Here is an 18,232-nt window from a genome sequence, read left to right as displayed (position 1 = left end):
AATGAGGTATCTCATGTAGAGTATTTGTACATAGGGAAATTAATTTTAAAAGGGTATGTAAAAATGCAATTAAAATTAATATAATTTTTTTTTTTCCTCTTTTTAAATATTATTTTTTTTTTTTTACATTAAATGTAAACAATTAAATTTTATGTAGCAAATTTAATGTCAATAAATTGAAAAATTTTTTAAAAATATTCTCATGTGAATTTTTAATGAATAAAATGAAAATATAGTATCATTTTGATGCAACAATTCGTCTGCACATTAGTATCTTTTCATCAACACGACAAATCATTTAATCAAAATAATAATTTTATTTTTTTTGTCTCAACATGGTCAAGTGTACATAAGATTATTCGATTCACACAGAATCATCATATATTTGTCATTACTCAGTTATATTTTCATGTCAACACACACACACAAGTGTAAGTATTTACACAATTATATTATTTCTTTGATAAATTATAAATAAATTAATATATTTAATTATTTAAATGAAAAATTATTTATCATTTTAATAATGAATGACATATATATAGTTTGAATATTGTTTTGACGAAGCAAATATGAATAATTACTGCTCATCACACATTGAGATGTGCTTTTGTTGGTGATTACAAAAGTGAGAATAGGGGAATGCTTATCGTTTTTATCGGTGTTAACAAAACGACAAAGGTGCAATGTCTTGTAGTCATGTTTCAACGAGACACTCATCGAGTTGTATTTAATATTTTCATTATCATTTATTTATTTTCTACGCAATTGAACATTGAAAAATAATAATTCTAGAACTTGTCAATTTTTATATATTAATTTTGACGTAATTTAATTTTTTTTTTCTCTTTTTTTTTTACAAAATAAATGATAATAATATACACACAGTAGTAGTTATTGATTTATGGAAAATTTAAATAAATGTGACATGTGAATTACGTGATTGGGGTCACTGACGTGATAAAATTAACTTTTACTATTGTGGAGATGAGGTCTATTGATTGTCAAAATTTTATAACCAGCTGCAAAGTACTTGACAATAAAAAATCAAAAGCTTTCATTTGCTATTAAAATTATAAAAAAAATTACTCATGGTGTGAATTTAAAATTATTATAATAATTATTAATTAGTCTTATACTTTGATAATGTGTAATTATACCTTTTTTTTTTATTTTTTGTCAAAGAGGTCATTCATAATAGGGTATTAAAATTTAATACGTCATAAAGGTTACTGATAAGCTTCAAAAAATTTTGATCGTTATTTTTCAAGATTTCGTTTACCTTGAATGAAAAAATAAAAAAAAAAAAAACATCATAAATCTCAAATAAACAAAAATTTAATCGTATTTATCCGTAAAATAAAAAAATTTATTGTCAATTTTTAACTTTGATATGTCAGCTTATCATCACAGTGCTATTAATATTTTTTTTATTTATCGAATTTAACTTTTAAGCCGCAAATTTGTCGGAAAAAAGAAAAAATATATATATATAAATTTTTAAAATACGAACAATGACAGAATGTTATCAGTCAGGTCGCGTATATATTCCACTTTTTTTTTATTTTTTTATTCGATAAGATAATAATCTTACGTGCGTTAGCGATAATAAAAGTAAAATAAAAATTAAAAAGTATTTGGTCAAACTCAGAGGTCATAAATGATCAATTCAATTTTAATTTATTATTTAATTATTATATTTATAATAAAATAAATATTATAATTAATAAATTGAGAAACTAATCATTCATAAATTTATTTTTTTTTTAAATGAAATATTATTAATAACAGGTCAAAAAGTGTTTGGAAAAATTTATAAATCATCGTCAAATTAAATAAAATAAAAAAAAAATTAAATGTATTATTAATAATATGCCACTATCATTTTCAATGCGACATGCATATCTCGGAATAGAACCAGACAACAATATGCTACGACCAAATGATCTATTTATTGTTACCTCAACATCAACAGTTCATCATGAAAGACGTGTATGTTGACATTAGTAATTTTTTTTTTTTTTATTTTAAATACCATAATACCTCTACTATCTCTCGTTCTAAATTAACGATTGTTTTATTTATTTAATTTTTCTCAATGCTTAACTGAATCTAAAATAACTGCAAACTTTCCTCAATGGGTTTACGAAAACATTTATAAATAATAATTTATTTTTAAAACAAAAAAAAAAAAAACACTTCAGCTTTTTTTATCACAGATTTAATCAATCACAATGCACATTAATTTAATTTAATTTTTTTATTTTAAATAACACATTGGGTATTGATAAAAAAAAATTTTTTTTATTTTATTTTGATTTGCAGAATCATTGAGATATGGGAGGATCGCGGATGTGGATCATTTAAGTCTTAAATACAAACGACAATGGAAGGAATAATCAGCCCTCTCGAGTACAGAGTACGTCTCGAGCTGATCAATTTTTCCAATAAATTAATAATTGCTTTTTTTAAATTATTTACATATATAACATGAAACTAATTGCTACTAATTTAATTAAAAAGAAAAAAAAGAAGCTTATTATTTTTGTAATAAAATAAAAAATATTATTCAGGAGGATTGTTCGGGTCGTTCAATGGCAACATTATTGGTTGCTTGGCTAAGTGCAGCAATGGTTGCATCGATACTACTTCGTTGGAAATATATGTGGATTGCTCTTGCAATATTGACAATACTATTTTTAGCTGCATGTGGATTGGCAGCTTATAGTTCACGTAAAAGTGCACGAGATGAAGAAGAAGAAGAAGAAGCTAATCGTCAACAAAGATTATCCGATGATAGAATGAATATTCAATCTATATCTGGTGACATGAGTCAAAATTATCCCTACGTAAGTAATTATTACTTGAAATAAATAAATTAACTTTAAAGAAAAAAAAAACCTAATTTTTATTTTGCAGAATGTTGAACCACCAGGATATCAGACATATTGGATTACTGAATTACCACCACCATATACAGTTGTAGTTGAATCAGATGCACCACCTCTGATATCATCACAACTAAATTCATCTGCTAATCAAGAACCTAGCATGGATCCACCATTGACTGGTCAACCACCACCTTATTCAGTTGCCATTCAACAAAATCGCACCTCAATAATTCAAACAGCGTCGTCATCTGATTATTATAATCAAAATGATCATACAGATACTTCAACTGTACAATCATTAAATATTGATACTTGTCAATCAGTTACAATAAATCGAAATGATGAAAATAAAGAAGAGACTGATGATGAATCAAAAATACCACCATCATCAAATGTCTTGTCAAGTGGTACACAATACCTCACAAACTTTATTAGTCATACATTTGGAAGAGGACAGAGATCACGAACAACTAGTACTGTTATTATTCCAAACAATCAAGAATCAACTACCAGTAGCTCAAGGATTGAACAAATTACCTCCTAAAACTTTTTTTTGTTAAATTTTTTTTCACATAGAATTGTAATTATTCTTACATTAATTTATTTTTTTTTTTTTGCTTCTTATGTTAGAGTTTAATTATCTAGAAAATTTAAATATAATTATCATTTTTTATATTAATTTTTATTGTCATAATTGTTAATGCAAGAAAGGCAAAAATTAACAAATACTTAAGCATTATATTTTTGATAGCCATTAATAGACAATAAAAAAATAATACATTAGAAAATAGGATAAAAAAAAAAATTAATAATAATAATTAAAAAATCAAAGGAAAAAAAAATTATATTATGCAATATGTGTTTATGAGTTGTATTGACAGATATTTATAAAGAATTTACTGCGGCATCCAAGTTTATACAACGAAATCTAGATCAAGCAACAATTTATATTTTTAATTACAAATATGTCGCATAAGATTAATTAATCTTGTTTTAATTACAGCCGTAAAAAAAAAATATAACTAAAAGTAATATAGTATTTAATATTTTTTGAAAAAAAAAAAAAACAAATCACAAACGATCTTGAGAGAATAATTTTTTTTGCAATTTATTGTACGTATTTACCTTAAATGTAAAAAAAAAAAAAAACTTGACAGTTGTATTTGGGCAAAGAAAGAGATAATATTTTTAAAAATATTAATACAATGTATTATGTGCGAAAATGATGGAGATTGACACAAATCACCGGAGGCCATGGGCACGTTGTTTTTTGGATCTTAATAATCTGGATTAGATAATAACGTTCCAAATAAAAAAAAAAAAAAAAGTTTAAATAATACTTTCACTAAAATTCTCAGACTGTATTGCGACTACAAAAAGTCATAATAAATTCAAGTGTCTATACAAGAAAACAAAAAAAAAAATTAAATAATAATACATGTATATAAAAATAAAATAAATAAAAAAATGATATAAAAAAAAATATATATATTACGAAATTGTGTTTTTAAATTTAGGTCCAGTAAATTGATGAAATTTTATGGGTATAGTTGGAGTTGCGTATGGGGTGACATGCGATATTGTATCCTGTTTGAAACTTTAGCATATCGCTGAAGGAATAATAAAAAAAATTAGTCATAATGCCCGCCGGTGGAATTTTTCTTCTGTTAAAGAATTACGAAACTAAAATGCCCTCAGGTTAACAAAACATTATTCTCCGTTGGGCAAAAAAAATATATATACAGATAAGAGTAATATTTTAAATTAAATAAAAATAAAAATTACCATCAAATTCGCCCTGTCAACTTGGCTATTAATGTCAGCAGATTTAACGTTAATTTTAAATTTTTATACTTCAATATTATGTAGATAGAAATTATTATGATAAACATTATATACCTACAGACACGAAAAAAAAAAAACAACTAGCAAATTTAAAATATCAAATAATTCAACTCATTCATACCTCATCTAGAGTAAAGAAAATTAAAAACAATATTCAAGTCAAATAAAATTCTAAAAATATAATAAAGAGTAACTAATATTACCTCTTGAAATTATAACTTTGCTTTTGTCCCGTTTTTATAATTATAATAAAAAATTGCAAAATAAAGAAATAGCAAAATGATAAATTAGAAGAGTAAAAAAAAAAAGAATATAAAATATATAGAGTTAGAAGAAGCTCAAGGCGTATTATATCCGTCAGCAAAACTACACAAAGTACTGCAAGTTGATAGACTGCTGTATTACAATATGTGTTTGTGTGTGGAGTAAAATGCATTTGCCATTTCCCATTCTCATTCTACATGAGACATTTTCATGGTATAAATACTGTGGCGATTCTACTAGACAACTCAGAATAAAATCAACTACCCCTCAAGAGAAAAACTAAATAATATTTAATTTTTTAAAAATCGTGTTAGTTAAAAATGTTTAAGGTAAAAATAAAAAATTATTATTTTTATTTTATCAAAGTATATATATAAATATGAAAATTAATAAATAAATTTTTATTTATAGTTATTAATAATTGGGACACTTGTCGCAGTATCAAATGCATATCTTGCACATACACCAACAGCACTTGCTCCAGCACCATTGGCTCATCAATCAAATTACTATGGTAATTATGGTCTTGTAAATGATCTTGGAAGACATTACAATAGAATTGCAGCACCAGTTGATCCATGGCCATCAGTTAATCAAGGTGCAGTTCAAGTTAATAATCTAAATGCACATGGTTATGTACATGGTGTTAATTCTGGATATGTACATTCAACTCCAGCACCAGCAATTATTGCACCAACATTAGCACCAGTAGTACCAGTTGCACCAGTTGCACCAGTATCAAGTTATATACCACCACCAGTACTTCAACCACCAAGTGTTCATTACAATAACAATGTTATTCCACCAAGAGTACACAATGTTCCTCTTCAACATAATAATTTAAATTATGGTGTTCATGGTCTTAATAGTGTTCATGGTACCAATGGTGTTCATCGTCTTAATGGTTTTCATAGTTTTAATGATGTTCATGGTCTTAATGGTATTCATGGACTTAATGGTGTTCATGGTATCAATGGTATTCATGGTCTTAATGGTATTCACGGTCTTAATGGTGTTCATGGTCTTAATAGTGTTCATGGTATCAATGGTATTCATGGTATCAATGGATATGCACCACGTTATCCACAATCACCAATCTACAGCCATCAAAATGGCTATCAAACTCATGAAAATTATGCGTGGTAATGAGATATATTATCTCATTTAATTTTTTTTCTACAATGTGACCCGATAATAATTATAATGTATTTTCGTTATGAATTTTTTTAAATGATTTAATTAACAAAATACTGGACGCTTTAATTTTTTTTACATAATTTAATTACTCATATTTTTTATGTAAATTGTAATTAATAAATATACGTGGTATCTAAATTTTAAATGTTTTTTTTGTTTTTATATATATTTACTGTAAATTAGAAATTATTACCTTTTTTTTTAATGGCATTAATTAGTAATTAGTTTTAGTCATGAAAGAACGATGAAAACATGATGAAAGCGAAACTCGTTATGTATATAAAAACTTGGAAGAAATACAATTCATGGTCATCAGGTAATATTAATATTCAGAGGTCAAAATAATCATTGTACATCTAATGATCTATTCTTTTTTTTTCTTAACAAATAAAGTATTAAAATTGAAAAGATTATAAGAAAAAATTCAGACGAATAAATAAATTATTTCTCAATGATTGTATAAATTTCGAAATCAAAAATTTCACTACGAGATGCTGTCAGACTGTGATCTAAATTTATCTACATATAAAATACTTGGGCTACATATCTACATGATATTCAATGCGACAGAAAAAAAAGAGAGTGATTATAACATATAGAAAAAAAAAATATACATATCTCTGGGTTTGGTAAAAAAAAAAAGAGTGAAATTTATTATTTGGGGATCAACGAAAGTTAAAATTTTTTGTATAAAAGGGGACTGCGATTTAAACTTGACATCACTCACTCAAGTTCTTTAAGCCATTGTAGTTACAACAAACTATACGATAAAAAAAAAAATCAATCAATAAAATGGCCTTCAAGGTGAGTTTAAAAAAAAAATAAAAGTTAAATTAAAAAAACTTATTTAATACCTCAGTGAATAATTAAATTTTTTTAATTTCAGTTTATCGTACTTTGCACTTTTTTGGCAACAGTAAATGCTGGTGTTGCATCTGATAATACATATCGCAATCCTACATCTGAATCGAAAACTGTTACATCATACTCAAGCAACAGTAACACCGGTGTTCGTGCAAATAATCCATCACTTTATGTAACATCAAGTCCATCATACGAGACTTACGCATCACCAGCACAAGTTTATGGAAAAACAGCAACAATTCAACAAGCTGTTAATTACCATGCTCATCCAGAAAGTCTAGCATATACCCAACAAGCTGTTCAACTTCCTCAAGCTACTTATACAAACTACCAAGCTCCACAACAATACAATGTTGTTCAAAAACAGTATCAACAAGCTGCAGTTCAAATTCCTCAAACAACTTACACTACCTATCAAGCTCCACAACAACAACAACAACATCTTGTTTACCAACAGTATGAACAAGCAGCACCACATTCTTTCTATTCACCAAGTCATTATTACAATCAACCAGCTCATGTTTTGCCAATCACACATCAACCACATCAAACTGTCTACTCACATGCATCACCAGCAGCAATCAAGATCCAATATTCACCAGCTGCTGAAGTTGCTCATCTTAGTTACTCCAATGTCAATGATCATATCAATTATGCTTGGTAAAATCAATTTATAGTCTCTAACTAGCTTCAAGTATTATATCTAAAAACATAAATAAAATATTTGTTAAATTTAAAAAAAAAGAAAAAAAATAAAAATCTATTTGATGATTATGTATTTTAACACATGCTTAATAATTATTACCCATCAAAATAATATTATTTACTATGTACTATAAACAATAATGTAAATTGTAAACAATGATAAAAAAAAAAAAAAAAAAAAAATTGAACGACCTCAAACAAGATGGCAAACTTTGGCGCCTTTTTCATTCGGGTAAAATAAAAAATAATTATTTTAACATCAATTAAATGTGCCAACAAAAATACCAACACAAAAATGATAACTTAAAAAATATTTATTGCTTAATAATGCATTATTTTACTTACATTAATTATTAATTTATTTTCAATTAATGTTATTTAATTGACAATTAGAATAATCATTGTCGTGTTTTTTCTCTCTCTGTCTCTCTCAACATGAGCGCTGTCAATATACTTTTTTTTTTTAATTTATTTTTTTTATTTTTGTTTCTCTCTTTCTTTTTGTCTCTCTATTTTTTATATCAATGTTGTGTGTGTGAGTATGTTTTGCATGTTTATTGGTCGATCACGTGCGTACATATATTGGTTATCATGCGCAGTTTAAAAAGCGCAAAGGGTAATTGTATATATGTGTATATGTATATGGATAAATGTACACAACCCTCATAACCATATATTTTTTGGAGTATTTTACTGGCTTTCTTAATTTCAGTCAATCAGTGGTGTTCACTGTGTGGTTGTTGTCTCTCCCAAAAAAATTAATAGGTATAAAATAAAAATAATATTTAATTCTCCATACAGTCAGTGAGAGAGAAAAAACATTAAAGAAAAATAAATAAATAAATAAATAATTGATATCAGCGCATAAGCACGTTCATTCGTCACACGATGGCGCACCATGTTGGCCGATTTTTAATACCGGCTTTAATTTACATTTTTTTAATTACAATATTATCATCATCATCAAATGGTTATTCAATAAAACCAGCTAGTGAATCAAGAATCTCAAATATTAGTATGATAAAAATAATAAATATAAATGATAAAAATATAAGTGAAAGTTATTATGAAATTTTGGTTAAACACAGTGATTATTTAATTGTGCAAGTTATTGGAAAAAATTTGGATGTAATTGATACATTGACTTGGTCAAATGATAAAAATTCATGTGATAAAAAAAATAATAGTTTAATATTTATTTTATGTACATCTGATAATAATACAGCATTTTATGGATTAAATAAAAAACAACATTATGAGGTTAATGAGATCTATTTTTGTCAGAAAAATGTTGATGGTAAAGCTACGCCGATCAATCCTGGCCACCAAAACCCACCCAAAATGTAAGTGCCAAATTTATATTTTTATTTATTTTTATTGATTTTTTTTTTTTGGTTATTATTACGTATATGAAAAGTAGGCATTATTAATAATATTATTAAATTTTTTAAATAATATTTTTTATTGTTTTGAAGAGAGTGTTTATTACCACGACGACGATGACAACAATGACGACGACGACGTGGACAACACAAGCTTGTTATTATTTTTATTTTTGTTATTTATTGCAGGGACAACAGTACACACACATGTATATTACTTTCACTATTTTTGTTTACATTTAAAAATAGTTAATAACAATATAGTACTACTTTCTAAAATATCAACAAATTTTTGATAAATTAAGATCAATTACTAATTAAATTAAATTATAATTGTAAGGTTTAATAAGTTAAAATTTTGGGGTATCTAAATTTTTTATTCTAAAATTATAATCTACCAAATTTTGTTCATTGATTATTCATGTTTAGAAATAGAATCATTATCATCAATTAAAAAAAAAACACGTCACGAAATAAGTTATTAGTTTTTTTTTTTTTTTTTTTTTTTGTTTCTATTGTTATCAAAATTTAATCTTTTTTAATATTCATTTTATTTTTTTTTTAATAACTGAAAACGGAAACTTGGATATAATTATCATAATAAATTTATATTATATTCCTGTGAATATTTTGTTAAAGTTACATGAGTCAGACATGGTCCAATGTCTTGCTGGCAAAAATAGACTTTGTGGCCTACATTTATACCAATGCATATATTAATCAGATATCCAACTAAATATTTAGCTTGATAATTAAATAATCATATAAATAATAACTCAAATTTGACTAAGCATATTAAAAGGAAAAAAATAAATTAAAAAAAAAAAAACTATAAAAGTTTGTTGTTGGTCATTGAACTGCGCAGACTATCATGACACAAAATAAATGTTAAGTAGTTAAAATATAAAAAAAAAAAATCTATATATACTGTATTACAAAACTTGAGTCACAATGAAAAAAAAAAAAAAACATTAAGAATTAATAATGAGACCTTGAGTTCATCGTCAAGCTATGAAAATTAATTTTTTATCTAAATAATTATTTTTTAAAATTTTTTTTACATCTATTTTGAACAAGTTAATTATCAATTTAATATTTTACAAGCTTACACCAGTTTGTGTAATAAAAAATAAAAATAAACTAATTAATTTTCATTAAAATAACTTGGCCGCTCCTCAATCGTCAATCGTCATCATGAGTCATATTTTAGTCTGGTCATTGTACTAACATTTCTTTTTTCTCTTTTTTTTTTTTTCATTCTCGAGTAATTCATTGTTACAATGTAAACACGTGCTTTAACTTAGATCATAAAACAAGCAATTTAATTTAACCCACAATTTATAACAATTACATAATAAATACTGCAATGAGCCTGAGAAAATTCCAAACAAAACAATTTTTTTTTTTTTGGTCTCTTCAACTCTGTTTCACACACAAGGTTATATTTTATTGTCAAGATATAAAAATCAATACGAGCAAGAATATACGACCTAAAAAGAAAAAGGTTTTATGTGAATAAATTCATTTAAATATAAAAGGGTCCGTTGTACATGGAATATTTGCTGCTATTATTTAACGAATTTTATTAACCTTGACATTGACCTTGACCCACTACCATAGAATCCAACCCCAGCTCGTTTATTACCTAGTCCTTCTTTCAACAACAACAACAATAACTTATAAATTCTCAAAGGGTTTCTTTTTCTTGTTTTTTAATTCTATTTTTTCTTTACTCAATTTTGTTTGTTGATTATTTTATTTTAATATTTCAGTCGGTCTAAACGAGATACAGCAAATGATACTGATGTTTTCAAGATACATGGTTTTCAAATTGAAACAAAAGTTGAACGAGAAGAAGGCATACCACGTGTTCTTGCTGAATCAGAGCTGGTAATACGTTTATTTGGTATTGGTCTTACTGAAAATACACTCGTTGGATTTACTGAAAAATCTAATGGATATCATTGTGATTCAATTGTCGTTGGTGATTATAAGGTAATTTAAATATAATTATTGGTTTTAATTTATATTTTATATTGTTATTAATGTTATTTAATTTTTAAGATAAATGATGTCAAAGATGGTTATACAGGAACAATAACAGTTGTACTACCACCAAATAAAGAAACAACTACATGTTATTATATGTGTGCTAAACGAAATAAAACTAATTCTGATACTAATCCGTATCTACATCAAGGCCAAGATCCATTTCTAAGAGTAAATATATTTTAATATACATTTTTTTAATGTAACATGTATGATATATAATAAAAATATTTAATTCTTATTTTTTAAATTTTCAGATTCAATCACAAAAAAAATTACTACCACTTTGGCTACAAATAACAATAATTGTTGTTTGTTTATGTTTTTCATCACTTTTTTCTGGACTTAATTTGGGTCTTATGTCAATGGATAGAACTGAATTAAAAATTTTATGTAATACTGGAACAGAACAAGAAAAAAAATATGCTAAAAAAATTCAACCAGTTAGAGAACATGGAAATTATTTACTATGTTCAATTTTATTTTCAAATGTATTAGTTAATTCATTATTTACAATTCTTCTTGATGATTTAACACAAGGTTTTTGGGCAATTATTATTTCAACATTGTCTATTGTTATTGTTGGTGAAATTTCACCTCAAGTAAGTTGTACATTAATTAATATTTTTTGTTACTTGAATGATAAATTTCTTATCATTTTTAATTGATAAATAAATTTACAATTTGTTTGTTTTTTTTTAAAGGCTTTTTGTAGTCGTCATGGTCTTTGTGTTGGTGCAAAAACAATATATATCACTAAGCTAACAATGTGGTTGACTTTACCACTGAGTTATCCAACTAGTATGTTATTAGATTTTTTGTTGGGTGAAGAAATTGGAAATGTTTATAATCGTGAACGTCTCAAGGAACTAGTAAAGGTAAAAAACTAGTTTTTTTTTTTTTTTTTATATTAGAAAGCTTTCTATCAAACTGATTAGATAATATATCCAAGTGAAAGTAACTGATAAATAATGGTTTTTATTCATGCCAAATAATTTAATTTAATTTTTTTTTAATTATATATATATTTTTTTTGAAGTTGAGTCATCAAGTTTTGGGCTTATCGAATTGTTATTCAGTGACTCTCAAGATTATCAAATTGTATATCAACTAACAAATTCTATGAAAGCTCAAAATAATCAACAATTTGAAATATAATGCTTTGTGTCAGCCTTCTGGCATTCAACACCCACCAGTATTATATATCAAAACAAGTTGTTGAATTTGAAACATGAATTACAATTTAATTGAGCTAATTGAATTATTTTACCTTTTTTTTTTTAATAATTATTAGTGTTTAGTTTTTGCAATATAAAAAATACTCATCACTAGTTGTTGAAAAGCCTAGTAAAGTTGCTAATTGGATTTAAATTATCAGATTAGTAAAATATTATTGATAAATTTAAGTGACGTCATTTACAACACAGTTATTTATATCAATCTCGTTATAAAATTTTTAACAGCTGTATATTATTATTGTTTTAGGTAACAACTGGTTTTAATGATTTGGAAAAAGATGAAGTTAATATAATATCAGGTGCCTTGGAATTGAGAAAAAAAACTGTCTCTAATATTATGACTAAAATTGAAGATGTCTATATGCTTGATTACAATGCAATTCTTGACTTTGAAACAGTCTCGGACATCATGAAATCAGGTAATAAAAATTACATTTGTATTAATGTATTTTTAAATATAAAAAAAAATACACTAGCACACAAATCTTATCATATATATTAATCAAAATGATATACCGGATATTAAGTATCGTTGACCGACATAAAATTTAGTTTACAAAGATTCAATCATCATTCTTTCCATGACAATAATTATAATTTTTAAAATTTTAAATTATACTTTGTCTAATTAAAATATGAATGTTTAATTTTTTTTTTTTTTGTATTTAGGTTACTCAAGAATACCAGTATATGAAGGAATTCGAAATAATATAATTACTATGCTTTATATAAAAGATTTGGCTTTTGTTGATCCTGATGACAATACTCCATTAAAAACACTTTGTCAATATTATCAAAATCCATGTAATTTTGTTTTTGAAGATGTTACACTTGATGTCATGTTTAAACAATTTAAAGAAGGTAAAATAATAATAAAATAAAAAGCAATAATATTTTTAGTAATAATTATAATAATAATATAATAATTTTTTTTTATCAGGTCACAAAGGACACATGGCTTTCGTGCGAAGAGTTAATAATGAAGGAGAAGGTGATCCATTTTATGAGGTTATCGGTTTGGTCACGTTAGAAGATGTAATCGAGGAACTAATTCAAGCTGAAATTATGGATGAAACTGACGTTTTTAGTATGTATTAATTGAATTTTTTATATGTTAAATTTTATATAATATTTAAATTGATTTTTTTTTAATTTAGCTGATAATAGAAGTAAACGAAAAAGATTGACCACACGATCAAAAATGCCAGATTTCACTGTATTTGCTGAGAAAAAAGAGAATCATCGTATTCATATATCACCTCAATTGACCCTCGCTACTTTCCAATACTTATCAACAAGTACGTATGACATTTTATTATCTCTTGTTTATTTTATTTTGTTTCTTTCTTTTTAAATTATAATATCTTTTTTTGTATGATTAAATGAAAAATAAAAAATTAATGTATATATTTTTTTATATTTATTTTACAGCTGTTGACTCGTTTAAACCAGAATTGATATCTGAAACAATTTTACGTCGTCTATTAAAGCAAGATATAATTCATCATATTAAAGTTAAATCACGTGAAAAAGCAAGAAATGATCCACTTGCAGTGATTTATCAACAGGGACAACCTGTCGATTATTTTGTTTTAATACTTGAGGGACGTGTTGAAGTCACTGTTGGACAAGAAAATTTAATGTTTGAAAGTGGTCCTTTTACATATTTTGGATGTCAAGCACTCAGTGTCAATGTCGTTGTTGGTATGTCATATTTATTTATTAACTTTCTCTTGTTAATAAGAAAAAAATATGAATAAAATAATTATTTAAATTTATTTAATAAAATTATGAAATTATTATTTTTCAACAGCTGCAGAATCACCATTAAATGCAAATCCTCAAACATTGGGTAGTATCCAATCGATAAATTTGGATGCCATACTGCGTCATACATTTGTACCGGACTATACAGTTCGTGCAATTACAGAAGTATTTTATGTTAAAGTCAAAAGATCATTGTATTTGGCTGCAAAGCGTGCCTCACTTTTGGAAAGAAGCCAAAAAGATCCATCTCCAAGTCAAGATCAATTTGATGATGAAGTTGAAAAAGTAAATTAAAAAAAAAACATAATACATATTTTATTTTACTGTTGATATTTTTAAATGTTAAAAATAATAATTTAATTATTAATTTATTAGTTGCTTCATTCATTGGACGAGGATGATCATAGTCCACCTACGTCTCCCATTGCTGAGCGAATTAAAGAAGTAGCAAAAAATAATGGAATTCAACAACAACAGCAACAACAACTTCAACAGCAGACAAACCAATCAACAGCTACAAATACTTTGCCTGTCAGTGCAAGTCCAAATACAAATTCAACATTTTTGTCACAACAACATCCTGTTGGTGGACCCAATGGACAATTAAAAAATTCTCCTGTTAAGATTCAAGAATTATCTAGTGTTGGTGGTGGTGGTGGTGATGCTCAGGGAAAACTTGATCTTGATGATGAAATAGCAAATCGTCAAGCTCAAGCAGCACTTATGTTAAATAATAAAAAATTAACATCTACTGATGATGAAGAAATGATGGACCTATTATCAAAACAAAATTGTTCTTAACGCTTGCAGAATGGCCGTGCAAGTAATGTCTTACCGGCAATTGAGATGACAAATGATAAAAATTACAACAAAAGTCAAAATAATATTAATAAAAATTCACGTAAAGTATTGAAGGCGTGACAATAGTTTAATGTTGTAGTTTTTTTTTTTTTTTTTTTTTTTTTAAATGTTAAAATAAATAAAAAGAAGTTAGGTACTTAAAAGTATATATGGAATTAGTTGTACGCATGACAAGATGAATTATTTCAATGCGAAAAAAAAAAAATACAAGACAAATGTTTAGAATCTATAATAATAATCTATATTCAAAAATACAAAATGAAAAAACTAAAAAATTATTAGAATAGTTAATTATTTATAGGTTTAAAAAAAAGTTGTCCTCTTTAGAGGCTATAGGCCTCTTTTGGCTAACGGTTTTTTTTAATTCATCAACTCATTGACCACAATTAATCAATTAAATCCGTTATCATGTCCAATCAGCTCAGGGAATTTGAATCGAATTTATAAGTAATTTTTTTTTTTTTTGTATTTTTTTTTTTTCTTTTGTAGTTGATTGAGTATAAGGAGTATTTTTTTTTTTTGTTTTTTAATTCCCATAGTAATCATTTTGTCACTTGTAAATAAATATCATTCCAGGGTGCATCATTTCTCAAGTTATTAAAGTGTCAAAATATGTAAATTTAGAAAAAAACTTTTATCATTTTTTTCTATGCCTCTTGTTAACGTGAAAAAAAAAAAAAAAAAAAACGAAAACGAACAAATATTTTTAAAAAAAAGTTACACTGTTAATGTGCGCAACGAAATACTCAATTATCGATTCATTGTTAAAAATTTTATAAAATAAAAAAAATTAAAATTAATACCAAGAGCCAGTTTATTAACTACAGAGGCAACATTATTTAAATAATGAAAAATATAAATTCAATTTAGAAATGTGCGAAATAGGTACAACGTTTTATCTAAGATAATTATTATTAAATTATTAAAATAATTATTACTAAATGAGAGAAATCGAAAAAAAAAAAATATTTAGCAAAAGTTGTGATTGTGTATTATCTTTTTTTGCTTATTTGTTGGATATAATATATTATTACTATTATTATTATATACATTTTTTTTGTGATTTGATAATTACTTCAAATGTTGGTTTTTTTTTTTATACAATCTTTTTTTTTTTGTTTTGTTGTTTAATGTAGAATTAATGAAATATAATTTTTGATTAATTTCATGGATAGAGCTATCGAATAATCAAGTTGTTATAAAAGTGCGCCTTTTACTTAATAATGCCTCCAAGTAATTGTTATTTTTTATACTAAATAAAAACAGTCGAAACTTTATATCAGTATGAATGAAATCACAAAAAAACTACTTGCTACAACAAAGTATTTTGATTAAACTCAAATTTTTAATAATTATCAAGTTAATTCAATGTCTTTGTCAATTATTTTTTTTCCTGTTAAATAATTTTTCTTTTTATTTAAATTGAAAATTTATTATTATCAATTTATTTATTAATTATTATACTGGCAATAAGAAAATGGAAAGTAGCATATCCATAGAGTATAAATGATAGTATAAAAGAAATTAAATAATAAATATGTTACATATTCTCCATGACGATTAAGGACTTGAAAATAATTGAAACAAATCAACTAAAAATAATAATAACAACGCATCTGTCAGCTCAATAAACCATCTATTATTTATAATAAATTAATAAAATGCCAAGAAACTTGAGATTTTTAAAGTGTTAGATAAAAATAATTTTTAAATCATTATTTGTATTATTTGTTTTTTTTTTTTTTTAACAATTTTTTGTTATTAAAATTAGTGTCGTAATATAGATAATTGATTGTAATTGTTTATTATTTTTTATTTTTATGAAATATATAAGAATGCAAGAGAACAAATAAAAAAAAAAAAAACATTTATAATTTTTTAATACCAGCTTCGTTAATAAACATCTGTTAATTTTTCAATAACTGTAATTATTACTTTCTACTGTTAAATAAAAAATTATAAAGTTGCATTAATGATAAGATCTTTTGTTAATTGAAGATATTTTTAATATATATTTATTTGGATTAATTTTTATGTTTATAATTTAAATAGATTTTTAAATTATTAAATAATGAATTTTTTTTTTATTTACCTTTGTGAGTTGTTGAACTTTTGAATCTTGATTAATCCAATTAATTCAGCAATTGCCATATTGTTGAGGTAGCGCCACACGATGATTTTACAGACTGCGGGGGTGTGCATCAGTATCGTGAGTGAGTCAGAAGCTGAAGCACTGTGAAGCACGTACAATTGTGTTCTCTCTCGCGCAGTTTTTTTTTTTTTTTTGTGTGTATGTGTTGTGTGTGTGAACCTCAAGAACCGTTGAAGCCTGTTTTTGCGTTCGTGTTTCCCGCTGATTTTATTTTCTGGTAATGTTTTTTTTATATTTCATTTTTATTATTATTTTAATTCAATTAAAAATAAATTCTCAACGTTTTCTTATTAATTATTTAATATACATAGTTTTGCAATAGTTTTTTTTTTTATAATATTTTTGGAGTGACATATTTTGCTTATAAAATGACCGTTCAATCGCCGAAAATTTATTTTTTATTTCTTATATTTTTTGTAAATTCAATTGGCTAATATTTATTTATTTATTATTTCACTATGTTATTTATATTTTATTGAACATTTCATTGATGTTGATGAAAAATGAGATGTATTTTCGATATTGTTAAAGGAGCCAAAACAGTGATAATTTTTTTTTGTCGGCGTTTACTCACAATTAACTAATTTTACGTGTTGTTTTGTTATCCGATTTTATTTTTGTTTTTTTAATGAAATAAATAATTATTTATCAATATTCAGTGACAATGTTTAATAATTTAATTAATATTATTTACGTAAATATATCACTGTTGGAGTTTTTTTATAATACTATTATTATTATTAATTTTTTTTTCCACACGCAAAAAACAAATGCCGGTGGAAAAGAAAACTACAGAAATTTGTTGCGAACTTTTTGCGATAGCCGCATCCACCATCTTCGATCAAAAAGCGCGCCATTCTGACGACAAATTCAAATTCTAGTTTTTTATATTCATGGTTAATTAATTACTTTCAAAAATAAAATATAATTGTTTTGGAAAAAAATAGTTTTTTTATAAATGTTATGTTATTTCAATACAAAAAAATATCTTTGTCGTTTAAAATATAAATTGTATAT

General features: G+C 25.1%; 5 protein-coding genes across 6 annotated transcripts in view; all 5 read left to right on the top strand.

Annotated features, from left to right (window-relative positions):
* The first annotated feature begins 630 nt into the window (after nucleotides 1–630).
* LOC122848814 lies at nucleotides 631–4,221 on the top strand. 2 transcript variants are annotated; one of them, XM_044147157.1, is made up of 5 exons: nucleotides 633–1,094; nucleotides 1,792–1,992; nucleotides 2,326–2,419; nucleotides 2,574–2,849; nucleotides 2,920–4,221. In XM_044147157.1, exons 3-5 carry the CDS (start codon nucleotides 2,387–2,389, stop codon nucleotides 3,433–3,435), a joined length of 825 nt encoding a protein of 274 aa, XP_044003092.1. In that variant the 5' UTR covers nucleotides 633–1,094; nucleotides 1,792–1,992; nucleotides 2,326–2,386; the 3' UTR covers nucleotides 3,436–4,221. The 2 variants fall into 2 exon arrangements, with proteins under 2 accessions (XP_044003093.1, XP_044003092.1); XM_044147158.1 differs by lacking the exon at nucleotides 1,792–1,992 and having other exon boundaries at nucleotides 631–1,094.
* Nucleotides 4,222–4,645: 424 nt separating this feature from the next.
* Nucleotides 4,646–6,766, top strand: LOC122848815. Its single transcript, XM_044147159.1, has 2 exons — nucleotides 4,646–5,329; nucleotides 5,412–6,766. The coding sequence occupies exons 1-2, from the start codon at nucleotides 5,321–5,323 to the stop codon at nucleotides 6,144–6,146; spliced, it is 744 nt and encodes a 247-aa protein (XP_044003094.1). The 5' UTR covers nucleotides 4,646–5,320; the 3' UTR covers nucleotides 6,147–6,766.
* Nucleotides 6,767–6,909: 143 nt separating this feature from the next.
* Nucleotides 6,910–7,763, top strand: LOC122848816 (regulator of nonsense transcripts 1-like). Its single transcript, XM_044147160.1, has 2 exons — nucleotides 6,910–7,001; nucleotides 7,084–7,763. Exons 1-2 carry the CDS (start codon nucleotides 6,990–6,992, stop codon nucleotides 7,723–7,725), a joined length of 654 nt encoding a protein of 217 aa, XP_044003095.1. The 5' UTR covers nucleotides 6,910–6,989; the 3' UTR covers nucleotides 7,726–7,763.
* Nucleotides 7,764–8,434: 671 nt separating this feature from the next.
* LOC122848809 (unextended protein) lies at nucleotides 8,435–16,427 on the top strand. Its single transcript, XM_044147151.1, has 12 exons — nucleotides 8,435–9,109; nucleotides 10,921–11,143; nucleotides 11,213–11,368; nucleotides 11,455–11,799; nucleotides 11,902–12,075; nucleotides 12,683–12,854; nucleotides 13,105–13,296; nucleotides 13,376–13,522; nucleotides 13,593–13,733; nucleotides 13,867–14,139; nucleotides 14,249–14,487; nucleotides 14,578–16,427. The coding sequence occupies exons 1-12, from the start codon at nucleotides 8,655–8,657 to the stop codon at nucleotides 15,001–15,003; spliced, it is 2,943 nt and encodes a 980-aa protein (XP_044003086.1). The 5' UTR covers nucleotides 8,435–8,654; the 3' UTR covers nucleotides 15,004–16,427.
* Nucleotides 16,428–17,333: 906 nt separating this feature from the next.
* LOC122848806 (acid sphingomyelinase-like phosphodiesterase 3a) overlaps nucleotides 17,334–18,232 on the top strand; it is a 36,752-nt gene continuing 35,853 nt past the window's right edge. The window contains exon 1 of the mRNA XM_044147145.1: nucleotides 17,334–17,432. The gene's annotated coding sequence lies outside the window, so the exon portion shown is untranslated. The remainder of the gene's footprint in view (nucleotides 17,433–18,232) is intronic.

The sequence above is a fragment of the Aphidius gifuensis genome, linkage group LG2 (assembly GCF_014905175.1).
Source record: "Aphidius gifuensis isolate YNYX2018 linkage group LG2, ASM1490517v1, whole genome shotgun sequence".
Lineage (NCBI taxonomy): Eukaryota > Metazoa > Arthropoda > Insecta > Hymenoptera > Braconidae > Aphidius > Aphidius gifuensis.
This window is presented reverse-complemented; position numbering and strand designations above follow the sequence as displayed.